Source organism: Truncatella angustata (genome assembly GCF_020726525.1).
Source record: "Truncatella angustata strain MPI-SDFR-AT-0073 chromosome Unknown BKA67scaffold_6, whole genome shotgun sequence".
Classification (NCBI taxonomy): Eukaryota; Fungi; Ascomycota; class Sordariomycetes; order Amphisphaeriales; family Sporocadaceae; genus Truncatella; species Truncatella angustata.
The window spans coordinates 1148158-1174084 of record NW_025763386.1 but is presented as its reverse complement, the minus strand read 5'-3'; the positions used below and the strand labels follow the sequence as shown (position 1 = coordinate 1174084).

At 50.5% G+C, this 25927-nt stretch overlaps 7 protein-coding genes across 7 annotated transcripts; 5 read left to right on the top strand and 2 right to left on the bottom strand.

Moving 5' to 3' along the window:
* The first annotated feature begins 908 nt into the window (after positions 1–908).
* On the top strand, positions 909–3609 carry BKA67DRAFT_338466 (anaphase-promoting complex subunit 5-domain-containing protein). Its single transcript, XM_046096283.1, has 3 exons — positions 909–1781; positions 1836–1929; positions 1982–3609. The coding sequence occupies exons 1-3, from the start codon at positions 1028–1030 to the stop codon at positions 3477–3479; spliced, it is 2346 nt and encodes a 781-aa protein (XP_045956087.1). The 5' UTR covers positions 909–1027; the 3' UTR covers positions 3480–3609.
* Positions 3610–3738: 129 nt separating this feature from the next.
* BKA67DRAFT_660595 (complex I intermediate-associated protein 30-domain-containing protein) lies at positions 3739–4539 on the bottom strand (the record flags this gene model as incomplete). The annotated part of the gene is made up of 1 exon (XM_046107664.1): positions 3739–4539. One exon carries the CDS (start codon positions 4537–4539, stop codon positions 3739–3741), a length of 801 nt encoding a protein of 266 aa, XP_045956086.1.
* An 847-nt stretch (positions 4540–5386) lies between these two features.
* Positions 5387–9252, top strand: BKA67DRAFT_338436 (ANTH domain-containing protein). Its single transcript, XM_046096282.1, has 3 exons — positions 5387–5616; positions 5790–5930; positions 5993–9252. Exons 1-3 carry the CDS (start codon positions 5588–5590, stop codon positions 8976–8978), a joined length of 3156 nt encoding a protein of 1051 aa, XP_045956085.1. The 5' UTR covers positions 5387–5587; the 3' UTR covers positions 8979–9252.
* Positions 9253–15764: 6512 nt separating this feature from the next.
* On the top strand, positions 15765–17642 carry BKA67DRAFT_660593 (putative FAD binding protein; the record flags this gene model as incomplete). Its single annotated transcript, XM_046107663.1, has 1 exon — positions 15765–17642. One exon carries the CDS (start codon positions 15765–15767, stop codon positions 17640–17642), a length of 1878 nt encoding a protein of 625 aa, XP_045956084.1.
* A 2017-nt stretch (positions 17643–19659) lies between these two features.
* On the top strand, positions 19660–21159 carry BKA67DRAFT_647777 (uncharacterized protein). The gene is made up of 2 exons (XM_046105964.1): positions 19660–20702; positions 20756–21159. Exons 1-2 carry the CDS (start codon positions 19769–19771, stop codon positions 21046–21048), a joined length of 1227 nt encoding a protein of 408 aa, XP_045956083.1. The 5' UTR covers positions 19660–19768; the 3' UTR covers positions 21049–21159.
* Positions 21160–21895: 736 nt separating this feature from the next.
* Positions 21896–22318, top strand: BKA67DRAFT_660591 (uncharacterized protein; the record flags this gene model as incomplete). The annotated part of the gene is made up of 1 exon (XM_046107662.1): positions 21896–22318. One exon carries the CDS (start codon positions 21896–21898, stop codon positions 22316–22318), a length of 423 nt encoding a protein of 140 aa, XP_045956082.1.
* A 371-nt stretch (positions 22319–22689) lies between these two features.
* BKA67DRAFT_571957 (uncharacterized protein) lies at positions 22690–25573 on the bottom strand. The gene has a single exon (XM_046103261.1). It carries the CDS (start codon positions 25329–25331, stop codon positions 22908–22910), a length of 2424 nt encoding a protein of 807 aa, XP_045956081.1. The 5' UTR covers positions 25332–25573; the 3' UTR covers positions 22690–22907.
* Between the last annotated feature and the right edge of the window lie 354 nt (positions 25574–25927).

The window sequence follows — 25927 nt, the reverse complement described above, 5'->3', positions numbered from 1 at the left end:
CTCGCCTTCCTGAGTCCGTGATACAGGGATTGGAGATTACAGTGAGTTTTCATTCTTAAATATATGGTAGTCATCGGGATTTGAATTCAAGAGCAGACGATATGATTTTAATTGGGTTATGTGATTACTTGTGATATTTCAGGCCTGTAACTTTAGAGTCTCGGCTATTGTTCAGAGAAGCAAAGTTACTGGGAATTCCGGATAAATGCTCAAACCTTGAGCCAGGAGCTCTATCGCCTTATCTGCCATTGTTCTCAGCATCAGCATAGTAGTTCGATACGAGTCGACTATTCCTATGGTATCATTAGAAACCCAAATGATGAGAGCGGCAGTAGTGATATCAGCAATCAAAGAAGTAACTCTCCCATCTCATTGGTTCCGATTTACATGACTTATCGAGCACTTCGTGTTGTACTTTCAAGTTTAAGCATATCCGTGACAGATAAAACATACATCTATACTGTTAGAAAAGACCCGGACTGCATAATGGTTATAACTCGAATGAGAATTCTGTTCATGTCATTAATCTAATTACATTCCAGTTCAATGATTTAGCTGTGTATTGAGGTCTCTATTGTTTGTTACAGTATTACTCAGTTTTAGCAGTTCAATTAGCCGCGCTAAGTCAAGGTCAGGAGAGAATTATGCAATTATAGCTCATTACGCCAGGCCTGTTTGTTGCATAACACCTGAACGCGCTCAATCGCGACGTTGAGGAAGGGACAAAAGATACGAAAGTTGTGCCTTCTAGAAGTGGTATTTTCAGCAAACCTGGTGAGTCTCATTGAACAGACGGTTGCGAGTCGCAGCACTCATCTTGTTCAAAAACTCGAACCCCGCGCAGCCGTCTGAAGTTGTTCACACAACTACCACTGCAACACATGGACGTTAACACATGGGGTATTGTGTTCGCCAGGCTTTGACAGGGGCACCTCTGGTGATTAAGCTCGGCACAATTCTCTTGACCACTATGACGCCTGGGGGCTCCGACGAAAGGACACATACATGTTGAGCACAAGCTACGGAGATGTCACGCTTTCTCACTCCAGCCAAGATCGGGCTCTTGGCCCTGATCGAGCTGTATGTCGAGAAAGCCGTACCCATTTCGGCCATGGTAGAGGTGCTCTCTTTCACAACCTCGCACCTGATCGACAGCGATATCACTCGCTCTGTCAATGCCAGTGGCCATTGGAAGAAGGCCGAAAGCACGGTCAGCCTGGTGATTTCGATCGCGGACTTTGAGAAGGTGCTGGGTCCGTACACAGCCGCAGCTGGCATTCCCGGTCGAAGTCTTTGGTATGTTTTTCTGGACAAATTATGGAAGATCAATTCGCTCGACGCGCTGCACGAATTCTTCGAGCGTCGTGCGGACTTGCTAGCCAAGACGAAAGAGGAGACTCGTCGTGATGCAGAGATGGGCATTGAGCCACCTGACGCAGAGGCCATTGTTCTGTCGCGCAACTCGCCTTTGGGAGCCTTTATCCGGAAAGGACAGCTCGAGTTCAGCCGACTGAGATTCGAGAACGCTTTCGAGTTGTGGAAAGATTTTGTCAAATACCGTCAAACCACTGCGGCTTACTATAGGAAGAAAACGCCGTCTTTTCAGAGGCTGAGCTTTGACAATGTGCTTCTTGAGGGTGAGCATGGTTGGGGTGAGGACATTGAGGCTATTGCTAGTGTGGCGTACGGAGACATGCTGAGAGATGACCCAACTTCAACTTTGCCAGTCAGCACGGATGACATTGAGAAGCTGTTGGAATTCCAGATTGAGCAGATGCAGAGTACGTTCTCAGGGGAAACATGGATGTTGTAAATCTGCTGACTGGATTACTCAGAATATGGCAACCGGATTCCACTAGAGATCCGCCACCAATTTCATGATTTACTGAACGACAGCTACATGATTCCGAGCTTGTCGCATTATCTAAGGCAAGTGCTATGCTTTTGAGCCATGATATCCGGATGTACTGACATTAAGAAGCTACCTCGACGCTTGGAGGGCAGGGGACTATTCAACGTCTTTCGATTGCCTACATCGGTATTTCGACTACACCATGCATCACAGAGATAGGCTATTCTACCAGTATGCGCTTATGAATTTAGCTGTTCTACAGTCCGATTTTGGCTGTTACAAGGAAGCTGTAGCTGCAATGCTAGAGACTGTTTCCACAGCAAGAGAGAACCGAGACATGACCTGTCTCAATTTCGCCTTGAACTGGCTCTTTCACTTTGGTCGAGCGCACCCAGAAGTCACTCGAGATTTGGAATCCAACAGTATGCTGGGCAACGGCAAAGAATCCCTAGCATTCCTTCGTGCTAAGGCGAAGGAGACTGGTATGTGGACGCTTTGGAGTTCAGCTCTTGTTAGCGAGGCAAAAATGAACCTCTCCAATGGCGATAGCATTGCGACGGCACTTGAGCACATGGTCCGGAGCTCACAAATACTTGTCGAAAGAAACATGAAGAGCATGATGGGATCACAAATGTCACTCAACATTGCATTATGGGATCGACTCGGAATCTCATTTCTCTCTACTACCACATGCGAAGTATTCCTTCGCTGCCATGCTAAGCACTGTGTGTTTGATGACGAGCTCAAAGTTGCGAGTCGCATAGCTTCGATGCTGGCCCTGAAGGGAAAGTACGACGAGGCTCTGCAGAGGCTGGAGAATATGGACTCTAATTCGCTGCGTTCCTGGAAGGCCAGCCAGTATTGGCACAAGTTCAGGGGCATTATCAAGCTAAGAAGGGATCTGCATCGCAATGATTTAGATGGTGCGGAATACTTGTTGTCACAACTCTTACAGAACAAACAGGAAGACCTCGAGCCTGACCTTGCATTTGTCATTGACAGCCTACATATCGAATGCCTCGTCCGGCGTGGGGATCTCAAGAAGGCCTTTATCAAGGTCGAATCGCTTATTACCGAGCTGCGTGATGAGAACAGAGACATCGCGCTCAGGGTACGGCTACTTCTTATCAAGGCGGATCTCCTAGATCGATGCGGTCATCCACAGAAGGGCTTCACCATAGCCGTAAGAGCGGCGAACGTAGCCTGGCGCGCCCGCCTGATGCCCTACCTGTGGCCCGCCATTGGCGCCATCTCAAACATTCTGGTATCTCTCGGGGACTTTGAGCCCGCGGTGCAGCTCCTGACCGCCGTACTACCGCGAAGCCTAGAGTGCGAGAACTCAGCTATGACGGCCAGGCTGTACTCGATTCTCGGCGATGCAAATATGGGGTTAGCGGGCACGGCGGCGCCCAAGTCGAACAAGAGGCGAGAGTACATGACGAAGGCTGTTGAAGCCATTGAGAAATCGTTTAACCACTATTCCAACATGCAGGACATCAGCAAACAGTGCGAGATGATGGCAAAGAAAGCGACAATCATGAGAGTTGCCGGAGAGCATGTCCTAGCGAACGATTACGCAGCAGCATATCTGGCGTTACGGCGAGATGCTGCACAGATGAAGATATGACGAAAATGAATAGGAGTAGATGCAGAGGCAGAGGGGAGTGGTCATGTACCACTATATGCAGATTTCATTGGGTTTTTTATACAAGCTCTATGTCGAGCTGTCTCTGCCTCTTTCGGGGCATAAGAATATATAGATACGGGGGTTGGTCATCCGAAGTGTGTCAGATAGAGATGTGCTTTCTGCCCTCAACGATGTGGGTGATGTTGCATGTCCAAGGTACGAGCCGTACATGCCTTTCTTCATTTGGCTCATGCAGACCTCAATCGCTCCACTTGACGTTCTTTCCGCTCTTGCTCTTCAGCCCGCCCTTCTTTGCTGCTTCTTTCGAGAGGGCCTCCTCGAGTACATGGTCCTCGTGGTTGTCGGCCTCCTTTGCATTGTTCGTCGCCCACATGCTTTCGATACAAAGCTCGAAAGGGCCTGGCACGCGGTCCGTCAGACCGATGCCCAAGCTCGTGACCTTTTGCCTTAATATTTCTGTCTGCGGCTCAACCACAAAACCATGGTTGGTACGGACGAAGTCGTTCCACTTGATCAAAATGGTTTCCCACTCTCCAGGCCGCCTCGTAAACAGTCTGTGCTGGTGTAGATCCGTGGGCACGACAGACTCGGTCTGGACGTTGACAAAGTACGAGCGGCCGTCTGACTTGATGCGCAAGGCCAGGTAGGCGTACATGTCTATGTTCCAGACGGATCTGCCGAATATGGTCGGGGGCTGGTCGAGGGTGCGCCAGGCGGCGAAGCCGGAGCGTTGTATGTCGGGTTTGTTGGGGGGCAGCTTGGTGGATATGCTTCCGTGGAAGCGGGCATGCGCGGGCACGCCGTCGCCGTCGGACGGTGGTATCCAGTCCAGCGCGGCCTTGGAGAAGCCGCCAATGTCGACGTCGCACATGAGCTTCGTCTCGGATATGGAGGAGGGCTCGGCGAAGGAGTGCAGGACCCTGGGGCCCGAGGAGCCCTTGATGCCCTCGGACGTCAAGGCGATCATGCTGAGGCGCTTGAACTCGTCGAGGGAGCGGCCCCAGAAGCCCTTGCTGCAAAGCGCGGTGGTGGTGCGCATCTTTGGGAATGTGGGCGTGCTGGCTCACGAGGGCAGCAGCTTTGAGAGGTGGAAAAATAGGCTGGTCTTTTAGAAAGGAAAAAAATAAAAGGCCGAGGTCTCAGTCTGACGAGCCGAATGGCTCTCACTCAAGCCTTTACATTAGCCGTCGAGAATATCGATTGGGTCCGGGGCCGAGCTGTAGATGGGCGATATCTCAGACTGAACAATGCAAAGCTTCGCGATGGGAGGAACTTAGTTTAGAGACGTTGTGACGTTGGGGGCACACTATCAACGCCGACACAGCACCCCAGGCCTGCCAGGCACCCCGTTGCTGCACCGGCAGGGCGATCTAACCGCTATGAGTTAGCGAGCCTTGGGAGAAGGGAAAAGCGAGAAGCAAGAAGCTTTGGGAGCTTCCCTGTTCTGTTCCCGGTTTCAACCACTCGCTGCCAGAGGCCATGCACCACCGACTGCTGCTGCAGGGCCGCCTGCTCCAGTGAACCCCACCGTAGTAGCTACCTCCAAGTTACATAACTCACCTTGGCTACCTTGCAGTGATGCTCAGCCTCCATCGCATGCGCAACTTCTACCACACTGGCCAATCTCGGGCGCTGACCAAACGTTGAAGCTTGCCGTGGTGGTTTTTTTTTTTGCCAGAGGCTGACGTTGCGAGTTTAGCAAACCTCCTTTGGGCCCTTTTGACTGCTTTCTTGTGCTTCCTGTCGTCGCCTAATGATCCGAGATATACCAGTCTAGGTTACAGTACTCCCTCCCTACGTACCGCTCTTTAGACTGCCCAAATCTCTCTGCCTATTGTGTCTCCCATCTCTGGCTATCCTGCTGCCTCATTGACATCATACTTGAGGCTTTTGGCTGGCCGTCACATCGCGAGTCGAAGCCTTCGTCTTAGCCAGTGCCCCCTCCCCCACGCCCCCAATTCCGATATACGCTCTCCCCGCCGCCTCCCGCTTTATTCCACTGTTGTACGAGGTTATCCCAACATTGTTCCAAGGGGGACCGGTTTGTGTACCCGAGGAAGCAGCCATTGTGCAACTAGTTGCCCAACATGGCTTCTAATCGTACAGACCATACCAAGTGCGTACACCCTCACTCCCATCATCTGAGCCGCCTTTGCCGTGGGCACCCATCGCCATGGCTGGCTTTCCAGTGCCGCACCTCTCTTCCAGGATGGGTCCCGGCGACACCTGGACAGAGAGCAGATCAGAATCAAGGCAACTGGACCCGGCTTACCATGGTGACCCTCTTAGATCCGAGGCCGAACTGGCCATCAACATTCGAAAAGCTACGAACAACGACGAGACCGCCCCGAAGCGAAAGCATGTGCGCAGCTGCATCGTCTACACATGGGACCACAAGTCCTCCCAGTCCTTCTGGGCTGGCATGAAAGTGTACGTGGGACGGCGAAGAAGAGCCGTACACATGAAGCGTTTGCTAATGCGGACCGGAACAGGCAGCCTATTCTGGCGGATGAGGTTCAGACATTCAAAGCCCTGATCACAGTGCACAAGGTGTTGCAAGAAGGTCACCCTGTGACTCTTCGGGAGGCCATGGCGAACCGTGGGTGGATCGACAGTCTGAACCGCGGTCTCGCCGGCGAGGGCGTTCGAGGATACGGGCCCCTCATCCGTGAATACGTCTATTTCCTGCTGGCGAAGCTGTCTTTCCACCAACAGCACCCCGAGTTCAACGGCACCTTCGAGTACGAGGAATACGTCAGCTTGAAGGTCATCAACGATCCCAACGAGGGCTACGAGGCCATCACCGACCTCATGGCTCTGCAAGACAAGATCGAGCAGTTCCAGAAGCTCATCTTCTCCCACTTCCGCAACGTGGGCAACAATGAGTGCCGCATCTCAGCTCTGGTGCCTCTGGTTCAGGAGAGTTATGGTATTTACAAGTTCATCACAAGCATGCTGCGCGCCATGCATTCGACCACCGGCGACGATGGAGCTTTGGAGCCCTTGCGAGAGAGATACAATGCCCAGCATTACCGTCTTGCCAAGTTCTACTACGAGTGCTCGAATCTGCGATACCTGACGAGTCTCATCACTCTCCCGAGATTGCCGCAAGACCCGCCCAACCTGCTGACCGAGGACGAGGACGGCGCGGGACTGCCCGCAAGACCGAAGCGGGAGATCGAGAGACAGCCGACGCCTCCTCCGGCGCCCAAGACGGAGGAACCCGACGAGATTGCTGAGTTCTGGCAGGGTGAGTTGGACCGTCAAAACCGCGAATACGAGGAGCAACAGCGAGTGCTCCAAGCACAACAGCAGGCTCAGCTTCAGGCTCAACAGCAAGCTCAACTACAGGCTCAACGCGATTTCGAGGAGCAACAGAGGCAGCTTGCGGAACAGCAGCGCAGAGAGCAAGAAGCTCTGATGACGCAGCAAGCTCAATGGCAGACACAAGGACGCTTGGCAGAGCTCGAGCAAGAGAACCTGAACGCGCGAAACCAGTACCAGCAGGATCAGCTCATGCTTCAGCAGTACGACCAGCGGGTCAAGGCACTGGAAGGCGAGTTGGGTCAGATCCAAGGCAGCTTCGGCCAGCAAATCACAAGCAGGGACGACCAGATCCGTGCCCTACAAGAGCAAGTAAACACGTGGAGAACCAAGTACGAAGCACTAGCCAAGCTGTACTCGCAGCTCCGTCATGAACACTTGGACCTTCTACAGAAGTTCAAGTCAGTACAGCTGAAGGCTGCTTCTGCTCAGGAGGCAATTGACAGGCGCGAGAAGCTCGAGCGCGAGATCAAGACCAAGAACTTGGAGTTGGCGAATATGATCCGCGAGCGAGACCGCGCTCTGCATGACAAGGATCGCCTTAATGGAAGCAACAAGGATGAGGTCGAGAAGCTCAGGCGTGAGCTGCGCATGGCGAATGACCGGGCCGACAACCTCGAGCGGAGCAAGGGCAACGAGCTCTCGGTCATGCTGTCCAAGTACAACCGGGAAATGTCAGATCTGGAGGAGGCTCTCCGGGCCAAGTCGCGTGCTCTGGACGAGGCACATTCCAAGCTCGCCAACGGCAGCTCGGACCTTGACGCACTTCTTCGTGAAAAGGAGGAGGAACTCGAGGTCTACAAGGCAGGCATGGACGAGATGTTGCTCAAGATGAACGAGCTCGAGCTCAACCAAGGCGGCGGCGACGAGGCCACAGATGAAATGCTGAAGACTTTGGTCGAGGCCAACTTGGACCAGATCAAGGAGATCATTGATTCTGTCCTGCAAGCAGGTGTGGCCAGAGTGGACGACGCTCTCTACGAGCTCGACTCTTCCATGCAGGCTGGTAACCAAAATGCAACGCCTGCCTTCGTTCTGTCGCAGATTGAGAAGGCTTCAGCCAGTGCTATGGAGTTTGCGACGCAGTACAACAATTTCATCGCAGATGGCCCCAATGCTGCCTACTCGGATTTGATCAAGGCTATCAACGTGTTTGCTGGCTCTGCCGCAGACGTATGCAGTAACACCAAGGGTATCTTGAGGTTAGCCCCCGAGGAGAAGAAGGGTGATGCGCTGGTGGGCGGCGCTCGGCAAGCTGCACAATCCGCTGTCAAGTTCTTCCGCGGTCTGCTGAGCTTCAGGCTGGAGGGCATGGATGACATGCAGAAGCTGGACGTGGTCATCAACAGCAACAACGATGTCCAAATGGATCTTCAAAAGCTGAACAAGTTGGTTGAGCAGTTTGCGCCAATTGCCAAGCTGTCAAGCACCAAGGGCGATATCGGTGACCTGGTCGATTCCGAGTTGAGCAAGGCTGCTGACGCGATTGCTGCCGCTGCCGCACGTTTGGCTAAGCTGAGAAACAAGCCCCGTGACGGCTACTCGACCTATGAGCTCAAGGTCAACGACACCATCCTTGATGCCGCACTGGCCATCACGAATGCCATTACTCGTCTCATCAAGGCTGCAACTGTAACACAAAACGAGATTGTCCAAGCTGGACGCGGCTCTTCGTCGAGGACGGCATTCTACAAGAAGAACAACAGATGGACGGAAGGCCTTATCTCAGCTGCCAAGGCTGTCGCTTCGTCTACCAACACGCTCATCGAAACGGCAGACGCTGTCATTTCTAACCGTGCCACCCCTGAGCAGTTGATTGTGGCATCCAACGACGTCGCCGCTTCAACCGCACAACTCGTGGCTGCGAGCCGTGTCAAGGCCGGCTTCATGAGCAAGAGCCAAGAGGGTCTGGAGGACGCCAGCAAGGCTGTGGGTGCTGCCTGCAGAGCACTCGTCAGACAAGTCCAGGCCCTGATCAAGGAGCGTGGCTCGAACGAAGAGCAGGAGGATTATGCCAAGCTCGACTCGCACACCTTCAAGGTCAGAGAGATGGAGCAACAAGTACAGATCCTGCAGCTCGAGAATGCCTTGTCGGCGGCCCGAACGAGGCTTGGTGAGATGAGGAAGATTTCCTACAGAGACGATGAGGATTAAGCTAGCTTGGTGGAAATTTATTGTTTTGAATTCGTTCCACAGGAAACTTCTTATTGACTTTACACTTTTGGACTCCATGGTCTAACAGATCTCTTACACAGCAACTCAATGTGCCCCAAAATGCAAACATATCTTTGAAGTGCGCGAGGTCGAAATCCTGAGGCAACAGGTATGGGGACTGATGGTTTTGCCGATTGTTGCTTTTCCATTATCCATCCCTCCTCCTATCTTGACATGATCACATGGGAACCTTGTATCAGTACGTAGTTTCCCCTCCGTCTCAGACCAGCATCACTTCAAAAAAATTTCGTTGGAAGAAAAGAAAAGTGAAAAAGTAAAAAATATAAAAATATAAAAATAAAAAAGGGAATCCCCTTCAACGAAATCGAGATCGTGGATATTATTATTAAGGAGAAGATTACAATCAAATATCTTTTTTAACCTGGCAGTGTCCATTGCATCTCGCTCTTCGATTTGCCTTTTCTTCTTCTTTCTTTCTTGTCTTCACGTCTTCTAAGTCGGCGGCGACCATTTCACCTTGATCGAAATGAAGTCTCGCTTCGCTTGTGAAGAAGGTCAAGTCCTCTCGTTTCCTTCAAATTCACATAACCGAGGTATCGCTGTTACCATCCATGGGGTGCGCGTCCCAGCCATCGCTCCATCGGCACGGGGTCATCCAGGAGTAATTAGATGGGAGCCCCCCTATCGTACATACGCACGAACCCCCAAGGAGCGGACATATTCTGTGCAGTAGGACTACCCATGGAAAGGCTTCCTGTGGCCAAGCTGGATCGATAACTATTTGGTGTGAGGATCGTGCAGACGGTTCTCGCGTCTAGCGACGCTAATCAACATGCTAGAGGGCACTCGGACACGTTCTTACGAGTGATAGACCGTGTGTTACATTGCGAACCGTCAGGGAATTCGCAGACCACGGTCCACAGGCTGCAGATCACAACCTCACCTGGGCGTTGTTGTGAACTCACCAAGACCTAGAAACGAAGGGGCAGAGTAGCCCCTGAGGCCAGCCCAGAGCTATGCTCCGATCTCGACAGGATTTAAAATTAATTTGTGCAAACCGTGCCTAACTAATTCCTCATTACTGGCCGTAGCCAGAAAGCCGCACCAAGTTCTGCGCCATAGCAAGTCGATTGCGAGTCAACAAAAGTATGGATGCACACAAGCTCCTACAGGCACGAGATAATAGTTCGCAGCGCTCAACCCGTTTCGGGGTCGGGGTCTGTCATATAAAGCACAGGATTCAAGACACGCCAGAGCTTATGAACGTGACGCGCGGTACGCATCATTAAGACCTCAGGTGATCCTCGAGTGTCTCCTCGATGTTCCCGTCACCAAACCCCAGTTGTCTAGGCGGCCGGTGCCGTGAAGTATGGGAGCTCTTCGCCGCATGTATTTTAATCAAGGGGCTGGATGGGAGTGGATGTGCAACATATGAAGAAATCGTGCTTAGTAGCAAACTCGCCGTTTGATCCAGGGTCATCATAAAGGCAGTGGCCCGGCCACAAAACCAGCGATCTACTTCGTGGGATGTAGTTTGTGGGATTGATTACTTTGTTGTATGCCGTCTAGAAGTTGTTTCAAGTATCATTAAAAACCATTTTTACCATCCTTGAGATTCTTTCAGAATGAACTCGACGGCTGACTCGGTATCTTGGTCTCGTATGTATGGTCAGCGATGCGTCTACGAACCGTGCTCATGGCGCGTCTTGCGGGTCAGCGATCGATTGTTGGCATGTAAGTCATTCCCGATGACAGGTGTATTTGCCATGCGCGAAGAGTAGGTCGGCGCCTTGTCGACCACCCTCGGGTCGCCCCGGGAAGGAGCTGTACTCGAACCACAATCGGCCGATCACGATGCTCGCGTTGTCGGAGCGGCAAGTAGATGGTGCAATACAGGCCCGGGTTCAACCGATCTGGTCAGCCGACTGCACCTTCGGTGTTACTGCTACAGACCTTTTCGCAACTCCATGGACCTGCCTCGACACCGGGCTATGTGTGGGTAAATATAACTAAGCATAACGAGTGCCCTCAATACCTTGATAGCTTCAGAATATATGGTGGTAATTGATCCCAAGATGGCTGCCTCGGCGTATCCACGGTGCCTGACCATGATTGATGGTGGCCCATTGGGACTTGCCTTGAAGCGTTATCATCATGGCATGTGTTGTTCAAGACCCATACTTGGGTCCCGAGTGCGAATCCAGGCAGGGTATGTGTAAATGTACGCCACAGCCTCTCGCCCTAACCAAGCCGGTTTCAACACACGGCTGTCCGTCACATGCTACTTGACGGTTCTATCCTGGACACCAGCATTAACCACAGACGACACAAGGCGCAGGTGGCATCCGGTAGTCTTTTTTCTTTTTTCCTTTTTGGAATTCCTTCCGAATTTGTCTAGACAACCCAAGCCACTGGTTATTGAGCAAGATAATATCAGATCGCGATTTAAGTCATGGGACATCACGATTGAGGAGATATATTGCTTCCCATAGGGGGAAAGAAATACACGAACAGGCTGTAGGATAGATACGAAGCTTATTTGATGGTGTGATGCCTACCGGTTGGCGTCAGTCTGTATGACGATCTTGGGTCGTGACAAGATCAGGCTGATTAGAAGGAGTGAGGCGGCATTAAAAAAACTGCCGTGCAGTATAGCATTTGGTTTGAACAATATCCGATCTGCTCTCTTGCATATTATATGACTTCGGCACTAAATCAATCGATTTCTGGGGAGCTCATAGAGGCCTTGTGGCAAGATCAAGCTTGCAGTAACTTGTATTCGTGTGGTGTGATTATCTCATGTCGGGAAGCTTGAGAATCTGGAGGCCCCCGGCTCCATGGTACGATGTAATCAACGCCAAGCCATAGTCAAATTTCGTGACCTGTGTAGACACTCAAGGTGAGAAAACTGCCTCCAGGGATGTTGATTAATTCCTCCCAGGTCTCTGTGCTGTTCTGTGCTGCGCTTCCTGATACAGACACGTGATTCCATGCACCGGCTATACTTCAGTCGACAGAGGGCAAGGGATATCCTTCTTGTCAGACGAAATTGAAGATAGCCCGCATGAGTGGCATGATGATAACCATCGACGAGTTCGGGTCTTTGTCCCGGTTCCTGGGCAATTGACAAGTCGCTAATTGAAAGAGGGAGTAGGTATATGGTACGTAGCATTTGGTCTCAAGGGTGGCCATGAGAGCGTTATCGCGAATATGCGTGTCGCTTAAAAGGCACAGTATTTGATCGTGGGACTCTGAGACCGTTTGTTGGTGTGAACCGTAATATGATCCTCCGCTAAGGCGCTTATAAGGTCCGAGGACATTGAGTGGCGTCAATTTCGCCATTTGCATCACTGGATAGGCAAATCATCATTGCTAGAATTTTGCCCATTAACGTACATCGGATCGTGACCCCATGACCATCTTGATATATTCTACCGGTTCGGGCAGTCGTGCGCTGTGGTAGCGCCGTGCCAAGGCAATGCCGGTAGGAGAAGATCCGCGAGCCGCTCAGTGGCCCGTCTATCCGTTCACGATTGGTGGTGTGCTTGCTCGCACGATAATTTTGTTGTTTTCTTTCTGTCGTCCAAACTGGAAGATATTGTCGGCCATAATGTAAATACCGACGACAGAATCTATACCGGCAGTATCTTTGACTGGCGATCTTGCTGCTCGCACAAGAGCCGAACGTTACACGGGCTAGAAGCACAACCTTAAAAAAAAATAAAAATAAAAGTAAGCAGCACCTTATACAAATACGCTTGGCGGTACGGCTGAGTGTTGATGGGGTGTGTTGGCCGATTGATCGCCGCTAGGCGTCCAATCATGTCAGCTGACTTTATTGGGCTCACATGAGAACTCCTTATCGCCACGAACAAAGACTTGAGTAAGGCCCGATACTTTATTGTGGGATGCTGGAGACCGTCGGCAAGTGTGTGAGGGATCCAAACGATTCGACTTTCGGGCAAGTCATAGTTTGCGCACTTTCGATCGCGTTATTACTGTCATTGCCAACCTTTCACGGGCTGCCATTGCACACCCGGACATGGCAGGCAATACTGACTCCGGCTGGAATGTAACTCGAGCTGCTGCTCGGAGCTGCGGCGTGGAATGTGCTGATCATGAGGCCATAAACAATCGATCCATTCGGATTCGCCATACTGTATAGACGAACGAGGGCAGAACCAAGCGTACCCGGGTTTACATCCTGGAGAAGGGAGAGGCAATCCGGGGGCAAGAGTAGGTTTGCTCGACCCGACGATTTGGATAAACTACATGGTGGTCTGACATGACCAGACTCTTCAATTGCACAATGTGGTGGATGTTGAACAGGAAGCTTGGCTTGCTTGGCTCTGGGATGTCATCAGATGGACCCAGTGAAGAAAGATTAGGAATGCAACTCTACGACGAGGCGTTGCTGTTCTAGATGGTACATAATATTCGTGCCCATGCGCAAAACTCTGTTGTGGACGTGCCTCCCTTGCTGTCAGGGGGCACATGCTTGCCGAGCCTACCGAACTAGACAGTTTCTGGCGTCTTGGTACCTGTGGTGCCCCGCGGATTAATTGGCCAGTATACTCCTGAAATTTACGTCATTTGGCTCTGACCCGCTTTATAGTGTCTTTGTAAGGATAAATCAGACCAATTCGGTCTCCTTGTCAATTCTCGAACCATATCCTAGGCATGCAGTATTCTCGTGATTGGCGTAATCAGGTTGGAAGATTAGACGGTGGGGGAGGAGAGTAGCACTTTTGGTGACAGTCGGCCGGGTCCACGGACACTCTCAGGGATCTCGACCCATGACTGCCATGCTATGAGGCTGAATGACTTGGTCTCTTGCTAATACATAGTACAAGCGGTACAAGCGATATGATCAGACAGACAGACTCGACTGTCGCCGCAGTAGTGGGCGGCACCAACCTAGAAAGTAGCCAAAGTGCATGTATCTGAGATCAATTGTCTTGGATAGACCAGGGTCTCACCGTCGTGGGGTCTTTGTTCCCCACGGAGGCGTAAACTGCAAGATACATACGCGTACCACGCAACATATAATAATCAATTCAGACCGAGCCCTTTGTCGTGTCTTCGTAAGACTTTGTCGGGCATGACCTCGGCCGAGAGGACTCTGCGTACGGGGTCCGGAGAAGGCGGATTGTTGTAAATAGCATCCAGCACCACGATTGCGAATGACACACGCTACATTGTCGCCCGCCATGGGGGTGACTCGTTTGTGCTATATTGCGGGCAAGGATAAATGGACGCTTGAGGATTCAAAGGGGCAGCGCTGAGCGGTGACCAATCAATGATTCCTATGCAGGCCCTTATTCAGTTCGTAGCCGCAATCCAGAAAGCGGTGGGAGCCGCTGAAGTACCCCCGTTTACTGGCTGGGTTAAGGTGAAAAGCCCGCTTTTAATGGCCTTTGGCGGTTTCGAAACGACTGGCCAGCAGCGAGGTTAGTGGTTGCTTTTAGCACCTGCAGGGGGCTCCCTGAGATCGCTTCAAGGGTTAGTGCAGATTCGCTTGACCTATCAGATCTGCCTCGGGTCGCTCTCCTGAATCTCGTCGTGCCAAGGACAACTCCATCTCCTCCTTTCTCCTTCGCTTGAGAACACGATGGTCAGGCCATTGAAAGGCCGTCCAACATGGGACCAGGCTCCATGGAACTCGGAATACCTGTCCCAGAGTGGACTAGAATGCGCCTGACAAGCTGACTCGAATCCACTCATCATGGATCTCGCCGTTGAGCTTCGGGAACGGCTGGCGAGATAGTGACTGGTTCCAACACGATACGGATCCGTACATTCTCTTTTAAACTAAGCATCCCGCCGCCGCTTGCTGGACGATCGTCATTTTTCTTCCCTGTGTTTGACCAATTCGCCCTCCATTGTGTGGCTCGTGCTATTCTCTGTTCTTTCAATTGTGATTAAATTCAATTCGCCCTATTCAATAACAGCAACTCATTTTTCGAGCTAGCCCGCTACTCAAGCTTGCTCCCTCAGAAAACTAACTTGCATTCATCCACATCACCCGCTTCGCTTCATCAAGCTTCGAAGCAATATACATCAACGTTCTCTCTTTCAAAACCTTAGGCCGCTGGTCGCTTTCATTCGTTCGGAAAAAGGGTACAAGACTACCAACTACTTTCTTTCACCGTAAATTTGGACTAGTCCCACCAGATAGCCCACTCTGCTGGCAGCTCAACCACACCACAACATCATCATCACGCATACATATTGTGACATCAACCATCAACTTCGGATACTACGTTGGCATCTACAACGCACTAGTCCTTCTTGGGTCACACTCCTTCATTTACGTGTCTACCTTGATTGAGTAGCCGTTCAACCACCTTGTTGTCGGCCTGGCGTCCCGTGGTCAAACCTTGGGAACAGTACCAAGAGACAGAGGATACCCATCTTGTGGATCAGGATTGCACTCAACACTGTCTTTGTTCTCCATCGTCCCATAACAAAAGATTTATCCCTTCAGCGCCACTGGACTTAAAAAAAGACATCCCGGAGCTGTCACGAAAAGGCAGACCGCCGCTCATCAATCATCCCAGGCTATTGTTCGTGTCACAATGCTTTTGTGACTCGACCTTTGACCTGTCAGTTTCTTTGCGCTTGACAGTTCTGAGTCTATAGGGGGACTTGTTTTCGTACTACTTTAGATTCTTCCTGTCGCCCGCTTTCAGCAGCTACCCGTACTTCTTTTTTCTAAAGAACTGCCAAGGCCGCACATCCACTCGTTGAATCTTCACATCCAAAATGTCTCTATTACGACGCAGGATCGCCGCTATGGACACTTTTGCACCTTCACCAATCTTGGCCCTTCGCGAGACAGCTGTGGCCACAGCAACAACAAGCTCCGCGTCGGCTACGTCGACCATCGACCCATACACCCATTCCTTGAATGGCGTCAACCAGCCTGTTAACATGCTGTTCAAGGAGATGCTGTGGTGGACTCTCGGCATCTTCGCTCTTATAATCCTCTCAGTACGCATAATCGAGGTAGCCTGGGCGAAACTGCGACACGTGTCTGCTATGTCAGTGCCAGCTGATGGGCAGACATACTGGAAGCGTTCGCAATGGAGCTGGATGCCAGGTCTCAAGAAGCATCTCATCTACGCTCCACTTTGGAACAAGAGACACAACCGCGAGATCAAGCTGTCAAATGCTATCAGCATGGGCACACTGCCATCTCGGTTCCACTCCATTCTTCTGTTCCTCTACCTCTCCAGCAACCTTATCTACTGCTTCTTCCTCAACTGGGCAAACGAGAACTACTACTCGTTCTGCGCTGAGCTCCGTGGTAGATCCGGCACCCTGGCCGCCGTGAACATGGTCCCGCTCATCATCCTTGCCGGTCGCAACAACCCCCTCATCGCTCTGCTCAAGGTCAGCTTTGACACCTACAACCTCATTCATCGGTGGGCTGGTCGCATGGTAGTGCTGGAGGCCATTATTCACACCGTTGCTTGGTTGATCGTCCAGGTCGCCGACGGCGGCTGGGAAAGTGTTGACAGCAGACTACTCACTGAAAGCTTTGTTGCCTCGGGCATGTGCGGAACGCTTGCCCTATTTGTCCTCCTTGTCCTGTCTCTTGGTCCGGTCAGGCACGCCTTCTATGAGACTTTCCTAAACGTCCATATTATCCTAGCAGTCATCATCTTCGCATGTACGTGGGTGCACTGCGCCACCTCCAACATTGGAGTCCTTCCTCAACTGCCATGGGTTGTCGCCATCTTCCTCCTCTGGCTCGCCGACCGTCTAGCACGCATGTTTCGCCTCGTCTACTACAACTGGTCAGCAAGGGGCTTCACCGAGGCTCATGTCTCGCCCATGCCAGGTGAGGCCTGCCGAGTTACCATGCATCTTCCTCGACACGTCGATGTCAAGCCTGGCACCCACGCCTACCTCCGATTCAAGGAGGTCAACCCCTGGGAGTCTCACCCATTCTCCGTCGCGTGGATCGAGCATTTCCCAAGTTTCGATGGCAAGGAGGGCAGGGATGAGGTTACCGAACGGGACATTCGCCGTGGCACCACATCTGTATCCTTTGTCATCGGTGCTCACACCGGTTTCACCCGTGCCTTGTTCAACAAGGCAAGCGCCACAGGTTTGTCAACTGTCACCTTGCGGGCCGCCATGGAAGGACCTTACGCTGGCCACCATTCGCTGGATTCTTACGGCCATGCTGTCCTGTTTGCTGGGTCTACCGGCATTACACATCAGCTCTCTTACCTTAAGCCTTTAATCGAGGGCTTCAACGCAGGCACTATTGCTACGCGTCGCGTCACTCTCGTCTGGATCATCAGAGATTATGAAGCTCTGGAGTGGATTCGTCCATGGGTGGACGAGGTCCTTCGCATGCCCCGACGGAAGGAGATCCTGAAGATACAGCTCTTCATCACCAGACCGAAGAATCCAAAGGAGATTCAATCAGCCTCAAACACTGTGCAAATGTTCCCTGGCAGACCTAATGTCATGACAATACTCAAGAAAGAAGTTGATGAGCAAGTGGGAGCGATGGCTGTGACCGTATGTGGACCCGGTGCTTTGGCGGATGATGTCCGCGAAGCCGTCAGGGCAGTACAGGACGAGCAATCTGTTGTCGACTTTTGTGAGGAGAGTTTCACTTGGTGATCTCTTCTAGCTCTCCACTCCATCGATGATGACCGCGAGAAACAAAAGAATCAGAAGGAAGAGAAGAGTAGGATACCCATACCATGTTACGGCCGCAATAGCGATTTATTGGAGACTTGGCGTTTTGCAAGCGTTCTTAAGAACGATTTCACGAAGTTTTGGCGTCTCGGGTTGCATTAGAGACATACAGGGGGATAAGAATCTCATTGGCAGTTGGCCGGGGACATCTGTTGCAGGTTCCTGGCGTTATTAAGGTCTCATGAATCTGCATCATCAGAATCAAACCTGAGAGGGTGTGCATAGAGGCAAACCATGCATGAGATTTTGGCTTTATTATTCATTTTTGTACATAATACTTTTCTGTTCATAGCCTCCACCTTCGGTGTGTATATAGGATCTTAATCGATCTGCAACGTTAGCAACACTCCTTCTTTCACCTGTCCCTTGTTTCACTAGCAATTGTTGCGCTGTGATGTTGCATAGAGGGCGTCAAGGAGCTGATAAGAAGCCTTGTTCATTTGTAGTTCTGTATAGGGATAACTTTTATTTCCGATAGATTTTCAGGAAATTTCCACAATAGACAGACTTTTTCTGATCCGGAAGATCAGGTGTACATACGATTACCAGATGGATCTCACTTGACCATATACCCTCGGACAACAAGTATAATGGGCCGATCGAGCCCATGTTCCGTCCCTTGGCACATTCAGAGGCAATCCAATACTCTCTTCATATAACGGCCCAGTACAGCATGTGGCTTGTTGGCAACATCTTTCGCGCATACTTGACCTCCAGTATAAACTGTAATGACAGCCTTCGTTTATCCGAACGTACAGTAGTCTCCTTGGTACCCCGTTCAAAGGTAAACTCGGCCTTTCAGAAGTCGATGAAGACATTTACGGAGAAGCCTTTGAAATGCAACGGTCGAATATCAGTGAGAATATAAATTACAAGGTGACCACAACCGTCGGAAAACAGGGTAGTGGGTGTCTCGTCTAGTCAATGACCGAGGCTGGTATTAATAGGCTACTTCATCGTCAAATGTCTCAACCGCAGGAGACAGTTGGACCTGGGTTATGTGGAAATGGAAGCCGAAGTGATGAGGTGTTGTGCTTCCCCGGAACGCAGCCAGGTATTGCTCTAATGTCAGAGACAAGCGATGGAGGGATATTGGCACATATGACTGCTACTAGCAGATCTCGACACACTAGAACGGAGGTTCCGATATCATGAAAAGGAACCCCCGAGAAAACATGGCAGACGTCTCAGAGAGCATGTACATCATCATCATCATAAAGCAACTCACCAAAGGTAGCCTTAATATTTTCCGGGACAGAATCTGGGGGAGGCCGTATGACTTGAAACCGAACGGTATATTATAGTGAATCTTCAAAACCCACAATTCCAGGTTAACGGTGTCTGGGGAGAAATGCTGATTTGAGGTCATTAAGTCGCTGAAGCTGTTTTTGGCTCGTCAGATGCCAATGAAGGGTACTGCCTTGGTGATCGCGTTCCATACAATGGCAAGTGCTGCGGTTGCAAATGTTTAGACCCTCGGCAGCTTACACAATGATATTTGAGTTTGGTGAGTTTGACGCAGAACACGTCTTGGTGCCAGCTGTGAAGTATATCGATTTTGTAAGTGCAATAGGCCACCAACGGAAACCTGGCCTAACTTACACCCACTTTATCACGATGGGTGTGGGAACCTTCACGGGTATACAAGCGAACCTAGACGATTTAAGTAGTATGAATGCCCTCTCCAATGACTGGGCATGACCTGCGTACTTTCACACTTTTCTTTTTAGGCGTCCCACTAGTATTAAACGCAACAAGGTTAGTAAATCTCGGGATCCTGTAGATGATATAGAAGTGCATGACGGATAATATATGACTGTATCTAAGCTAGTGATAGTGGGAGCAGAAGTGATTCTGCAAAGCCTCGAGCCCGTTGATTCTTTACTGTAAGCTTCAACATGATGTATTTAGATATAGCCCCACCTCGCTGCCTGGTATCCTTCCAACCCCTCCACGAAAGTTGACATGGGTGTGTCATCACGGAACCTCGATTTCCTTTTTCTTCTTTTTTGTTTTTCTCCCAACAAAATACCGCAAGGCTCTTCAACATGTTGGCCGACGAGCATGCTCCGGTGCTTACGTTGAAGGAGCGCATCGCCGCTCTCCAACTGGCTCAGGCCACTGACAGCCAAGCCCACAATGAACGGCTTCCTGGTCCCAAGGCACTCAAGCCTGCTGCTCCGACACCAGTGAGACGGCAACTAAGCATGCCAATAGCACCAAACAGCTCAGCGCCGCCTGTATGCAGAGTCCCAGGCGACTGTGACACAGATGCGAAGAAAGTTGAACCGAAAATATCCCCTAGGAAGTGGGAGAGCCGAAGAGAAGAGCCGCCTCCACTGCCTGCAAGAAGAACGTCGCAACCGGCGGCAGTGCGGCCACCGGCCTTGCCACCGAGGCGACCATCTGAAATGAGCGTGAATCGAAAACAATCGAATGAGTCTATCTCCTCAGTGCAATCAAATCGCTCATCCCTTTCTGCCGTGTCTTCAAGAACAAGTCTCAGCGCTGCCTCGGAGAGCAACATAGGTACTGGCTCAAGATTTCGCGTCAAGGCTCCAGAGTATGACCCTGCAAAGCTTCCGGCTTTGCCAGAGCGTGGAACCCAGCGGCAGAGCGAGGATATGGAAAGAAGAGCGCCGCTCAGACCGTCGATATCTTCACCAGATACTATCCCTCGCCTCCAGGAGGGAGTGCCTCCATCTTTACCAGTCCGGCGTCAAGAACCTCTAGCTCATCGGACCAATAACATGGTATTACCAAAACCGACCCGTTCTGCGCTCGAGTTTGGTTTCAATAATAAGGAAACCCCTCCTCCAGTACCTCTGAACCGTCCTCGGCAGTCTTTCAGAACAAATGACTCAAACGCGGTACCACCACCGGAGCAGGGCGTAGTTGAGCTTGATGCAAACACATTTGACGACATAATTCTCCGATCTGGGAAGCCGGCATTTGTAGATTTCTATGCACCATTCTGTAAATGTATGTCATTCACAACGTATATTTTAGGATAGTGTTTCTAACGCTCCTATCAGACTGCAAAGAACTAGATCCTGTCTATGAAGAACTCGCCATAACCTATCAGCATAAAAACATTACAATTGCAAAGATAGACTCTTATGGCCAAAAGATAATTGGTGAAAGATACGAAGTTAATGGCTGGCCGCAGCTCAAATTCTTCGATGGCACTGGTGGTCCTCCGGTGGACTTCCAATGGAGCCGCAACATCGAATGGATGTCCCGATTTATTGACGAGCAGATGGCAGCGAGGCATGCTGCATATGGCTCACCACCGCCCGTTCCCATTGCCTCTAGGCCGACATGCTAAGACATGTGATGGAAAAACGTCTAGTTATATAGATAGTACTTCTAGTCTTAACGGCAAGTGGTCATTACACCGGGACCATGTTAATATGAAAACAAGAAGTTAGTTTTGAGAGTAATTTCGAGAACGTGGTCGCTTACTACACGAGAGACGGCTCATGGCTTAGTCGCACTACCCAACCCTTATATGCGATAGCGGCCGCTTTCTGTCGACTGACAAGCTGTTGGAAACTTTATGTAATACCGTAATCTGACCCCGTACTCCCAAGTGCACGGCTAGGGCAGGTGCCATATCATTGGGGGAAACAAAGCTTACAGAACAGATTGAACCCTAAAAAGTCTCAGAATAATGCCAAATAAGGAAATGCAGATGACTAATGCTTCACAAGTGATGTAAATTCATACAACACCGCTCGAGCCACGCTGTAAAGCCAAACATTCGGATCGGCTCTGTCCTGATCCCTCTCACCACAAGCCAAAGATGACATCAATCAACATCAAGAAAATGGTCAATGCGCGTTTAAACTAAGGTTGACACTCTATAAAAGTATTCTATTGGATGTTGGAGTAGCCATTGACATGGACTATGCAAAAACAAGTTACGGAACATAGTCTGTGGCTCACAAGGGATGTATAGGAATGCTATCCGCTCAACGAACTGCTCTGCTTCATTGTGGGTAAGGTTGGAGGTGGCATTCTGAAATTTCTTGGTTGATCTTCAACTATCACTTCGTCGCTGATGAAGCCCAGTCATATAGTGAGAATAAACATAAATATTTGGTTAAGTTCGTACCATTTGAGCCGGATCGATCTCGAACATCACCGGAGTCAAATTCTAGAGCAACATCAACATGCGAGACATAATGCCAATCTTATTTCTGTTTATATTCTTGAACGTTGTGCCATTAGGTGATACTTTAGTTGACTGTGGCATGGAGAAGTGTACTGTGAACTGCCGTGACCTGAGCCCGCCTATTGATAAAGTAAACATCTACCCTATCGGCTACTCCAAGTTATTCAACCTAACGCGACCAATTAACGGCGATAACGAAGTTCTTCCTCTTCTGCCTGTTGACAATAGGCTTTTAGGACCTCCTCTCAATAGAATATATCGGGCCCATCAAGTCACGACCGCTGGAGACGTCGATGATCTGACCAACATCGCGCCGCCTGGTCTACCCAACATCATCTATCTCTCACCTATGAGAGGTCCGCAGGGCACCTTCACGCCTAAGGACAGCGGTGCGAATGTCTTCAAAGTCTCAAGATTCTAATACTCACAGTCCTACAGATTGCTGCCAAGTGCATGTTTGAATGGTCATGTAGCGTGTCTGGGTCGAAAAAGCCCATCACCCAGTACTTCATGTTTACATAAGACTATCTACTCGAGACCACATATAATAATGGGGTTTTTCGAGCTCGCTTTCGACAACTTATTACAACACAACCTTACGGTGGCAAGTGGAAATCTAGGAGAGTTCCCTAGCTATTTTCATGGGAAAACTTGACAGATTTGTCTATCGCCAACGTTGAAACTCAAGGCTAAGTCTGTCGATCCACTTAAGGCTGAAGCATACTGGTTTGGCAAGTTCTCGGAACATATACACGGGCGGGGAGAAGGAATTGAAGCCGACTAGCGTAGATCGTCCAAACCATAAGCGAAATGCCCATTCCATATATTAATAATTAATAATGTACCAAGTACTACACTTTTTGACGCCTCCCAAACTAACCGTTCACCCTTTAGAGTCCTTCCGTTCAATAAGTCCGCTGGTGTCCAAGCAAACTAGCTGTACCGCCTTATCATACACTCTTGAAAGCGCCTAACCAAAGTTTCAAATCGAAACTGAAAATCTCATTTGCCTACTGAGGCAGCCAAAGTCCTTCGTCCTGCAAAAGCGACTGAATGAAGTCATCCCCAGGTAAATCTTTGAACACCGTCTGCGGTCTCTTGAATCTCATGCGAGGGAGTCCATCCCCTTCTCGGACAACATGCACAGTCTCTGACAGATGTTTGGCAAGCGCTCGACGTCTATTCTCCGTGTATGACGATTCGTATTCATCGGAGCGATGATCCAGCAGCCTTGAAAAAACACCGGGCTGCTGAAGAGCTTGCAGTTTCTCCTCTACCGTCCATCCTTCCACGTTGGCGGAATCGAGCCTGGCCCCGGACTTCTGGAAGCATGCTAGGAGATAGGTGATCTCGTCCGCCCAGTGTGGACGGCGCCTGCTGCCGATCCATCCAGGCATACATGCTTCGAGGTATCTCAGAAAGGCGAACAAGGCCGTCTCACCATCTGCGTCACGTTCCTCCGGTTTCGCGCCGCAGAGAAGCAGGACTCTAGATATGTTGACGAGCGTATGCTTTGGCGTCTGCTCCAAAGTGCCGTATCCGAAGAAAACGAAGAACTTGTGCAAGTATTCGCCCCGCAAGCCGAGCGTATTTTCTTCGTCAAAAGAAACGTGGTGCTGTAAGAACCGATGGAACCTATCCAATGCGCCTGCACTAGCGTTGGTGGTCACGGCTCTAAGTGCACATCCCAAGGGCGTAAGATCAGATGCCTTGGAGCAGCCCCGGCCAGCCTTTTGGGGATTCTTTGCATGTACATTTCCGCCCCGATCCAACATGGCCTTAATGATCCGCTCGCCTATCTGGCTCGGAAATTCGGAACTGAAATACCATGTCATGAAGGACCCCAGAGCGCTGTTGGGGGTCTTCGAGCCGTACGAGTTTATGTCTGCAGGTTCGCACCGATCAAGAACGTGCATAATCAATGACAGACGTTTGTCGTCTATAGTCTGCCCCTGTGGATGGATGGAGCTGGTAGGAGCAGGACACATAGATCTTAGGAAGTGTCCCTTATCCGAGACCTCGACTCCATAGTTTAGAAGCCAGGCACAAGCTTCTATGTCCACTGCTTCAGCTGACTTTCGAAAAACTGGTTCAAGACTCTTCTTCACGTCATCTTCTAACCCCGTGTCTTGGGCAAAGCGTTCCACGATCGCCCAGTGGTGGCACCTGGCTGCACAATACTCTATGCGACTTTGAGAGAGGATCTCAGGTGGGAAGCTGAGCCCTGCACCTGGACTATCGTCTATTTCGTGCTGCTCAATTACGAAAATCATCCAGTCGAGTAAGAATTCGAATGCCTGCATGTCACCGATGATGGAGGCCATCATGAGTGCGTGAACAGCGGACACTACCTTCTCCTTCGTAACCTTAGTCGATGATGTATCTTTGTTGCCGGATGGGCCATCCAGAAGAGTTTTGAGGGTAGTTTTGGTATCATGACTGAGCGATTGTGCTGAGCAGACCGCGAGATGAATTGCAGTCTGATCATCAATATTTGCCCTTGAAGATCGGTTATCTTCGTCAATTGGAATCGACACAGTGGTGCAAGTACATAAGCCGGCTGAAGGATTGGCCGGGCTGGCACCGCGGCTAACAAGCAGCCTCACCAATTCCGAATTGCCGTTGTAAACAGCTAGATGTAGTGGTGTCCACTTGAATCGGGATTTTTTGTCCCCTGCTGCTGCCCCTGCTCCCTCCAGATGGCCGTTACTTATCCATCCATGTTTCTTCCCTTCAACACCTTCCCGCTGTGAAGCCCAGGCCAATCCTAGACGATAATGAAGGCACTCGTCTAGGTGAACTCTCGAAGCCCAGCGAGTATATTTCCCAAAAGCAGTCTTAGGCGCGAGAGCACTGCACCGCTGTAACAGGAGATCATTCTGCTGGCTTGAGGTTAAGCAGAAATACTCGTCTTGGTCAGGAACAGAGCTTGTGTCCATATCGAGGATATATTTAGGCTGTGGCGAAACCCAGTACTGGTCCGGGTCGGCCCCTGCGTCTAGCAACTGGCTTGCCATCTCCAGATGACCGTGTTCAGCAGCCCAATGGAGTAGGGGACTGCGATTCCGCCTCACGACGATAGTATAGAGCGTGTGTGAAACAATCATGCGGATAGACCGGCATGTCTGGAGGAAGGCCGAGAGATCTTTCTCCGAGAGCTCGTCATCCCGAGCGATCATGGTCAGGAGTTCGTTTGGAAGGTTGACCAGGCATGCTGTAGAAGCTGGCATCTCCTCCAAGCCCGTATACGCACGATTTGACATGCCACTTGTCTCTGTGATCTTCAAATTCGTCTTCTGAGAGGCTCCCGGTGTAAGAAACGCTCGGCAAGTGGCCATTTGTAAGTCAGAGTCGGACATTATCACGTGAGCCTGCTGAACGCGATGGTCCTGAAGCAAGGGCCTGTAGCCGGTGTAGATCTCCTTTGGTGTCATGATTGCAGTTTTGATCACACCTGGGTGATTTCAGATGGGGTTTTTCTTTTATGAAGGTGCCATGTTTTGTGCTGACTGTTAGGCAAGTTTCAGCCACTTGAGAAAGCAAGCACAACGATACTTATACTAATACTAATAACTTCAAAACAGAGTACTTGAAGTAATGGAACCCGAAAGGAGGCCGAGTTACAATGAATAATAGTCAATGGATATGATGCTATAATACGTGATCTTCTTGTCAGCTGATGGATTTGCTTGGATGTCGCCAAGCACTATTATATCACGTTCGTTTCCCTTACGTACTTAGTTACTGCACGGTTCTGCTTCGAGCAAGCCGACGCGGTCAAGGTAGCTGTAAACTGGGTTGCTTCACGCAGGGGCGCTACGGTGAAACTCAAATTTTCTTATGCGCATGACCAAGAGGAAGATTCGATTATTCATTGCCCAAGCCGGCGTTGCTCTTCAGCCATCCGCGTGTTCTATAGTGTGGTAGCGTTACTTGATGTGTGGTCCTAAGGCTAGAAGTTCAACCAGGAACGGGTAAGTGTTATTGTGGGGTGCAGGTTACCCATCGTTGGTGCTCGGGAGATACAGTA

Excerpts from the sequence above, each read along its gene's own strand:
- BKA67DRAFT_338466 (XM_046096283.1), top strand. The coding sequence starts at position 1,028 with ATGTCACGCTTTCTCACTCCAGCCAAGATCGGGCTCTTGGCCCTGATC. Across the intron at positions 1,782-1,835 it reads CCAGATTGAGCAGATGCAGA|AATATGGCAACCGGATTCCA; the intron begins GTACGTTCTCAG and ends TGGATTACTCAG. Across the intron at positions 1,930-1,981 it reads AGCTTGTCGCATTATCTAAG|CTACCTCGACGCTTGGAGGG; the intron begins GCAAGTGCTATG and ends GACATTAAGAAG.
- BKA67DRAFT_338436 (XM_046096282.1), top strand. The coding sequence starts at position 5,588 with ATGGCTTCTAATCGTACAGACCATACCAA. Across the intron at positions 5,617-5,789 it reads AATCGTACAGACCATACCAA|ATCCGAGGCCGAACTGGCCA; the intron begins GTGCGTACACCC and ends TGACCCTCTTAG. Across the intron at positions 5,931-5,992 it reads TTCTGGGCTGGCATGAAAGT|GCAGCCTATTCTGGCGGATG; the intron begins GTACGTGGGACG and ends GGACCGGAACAG.
- BKA67DRAFT_647777 (XM_046105964.1), top strand. The coding sequence starts at position 19,769 with ATGTTGGCCGACGAGCATGCTCCGGTGCTTACGTTGAAGGAGCGCATC. Across the intron at positions 20,703-20,755 it reads CTATGCACCATTCTGTAAAT|ACTGCAAAGAACTAGATCCT; the intron begins GTATGTCATTCA and ends CGCTCCTATCAG.
- BKA67DRAFT_571957 (XM_046103261.1), bottom strand. The coding sequence starts at position 25,331 with ATGACACCAAAGGAGATCTACACCGGCTACAGGCCCTTGCTTCAGGAC.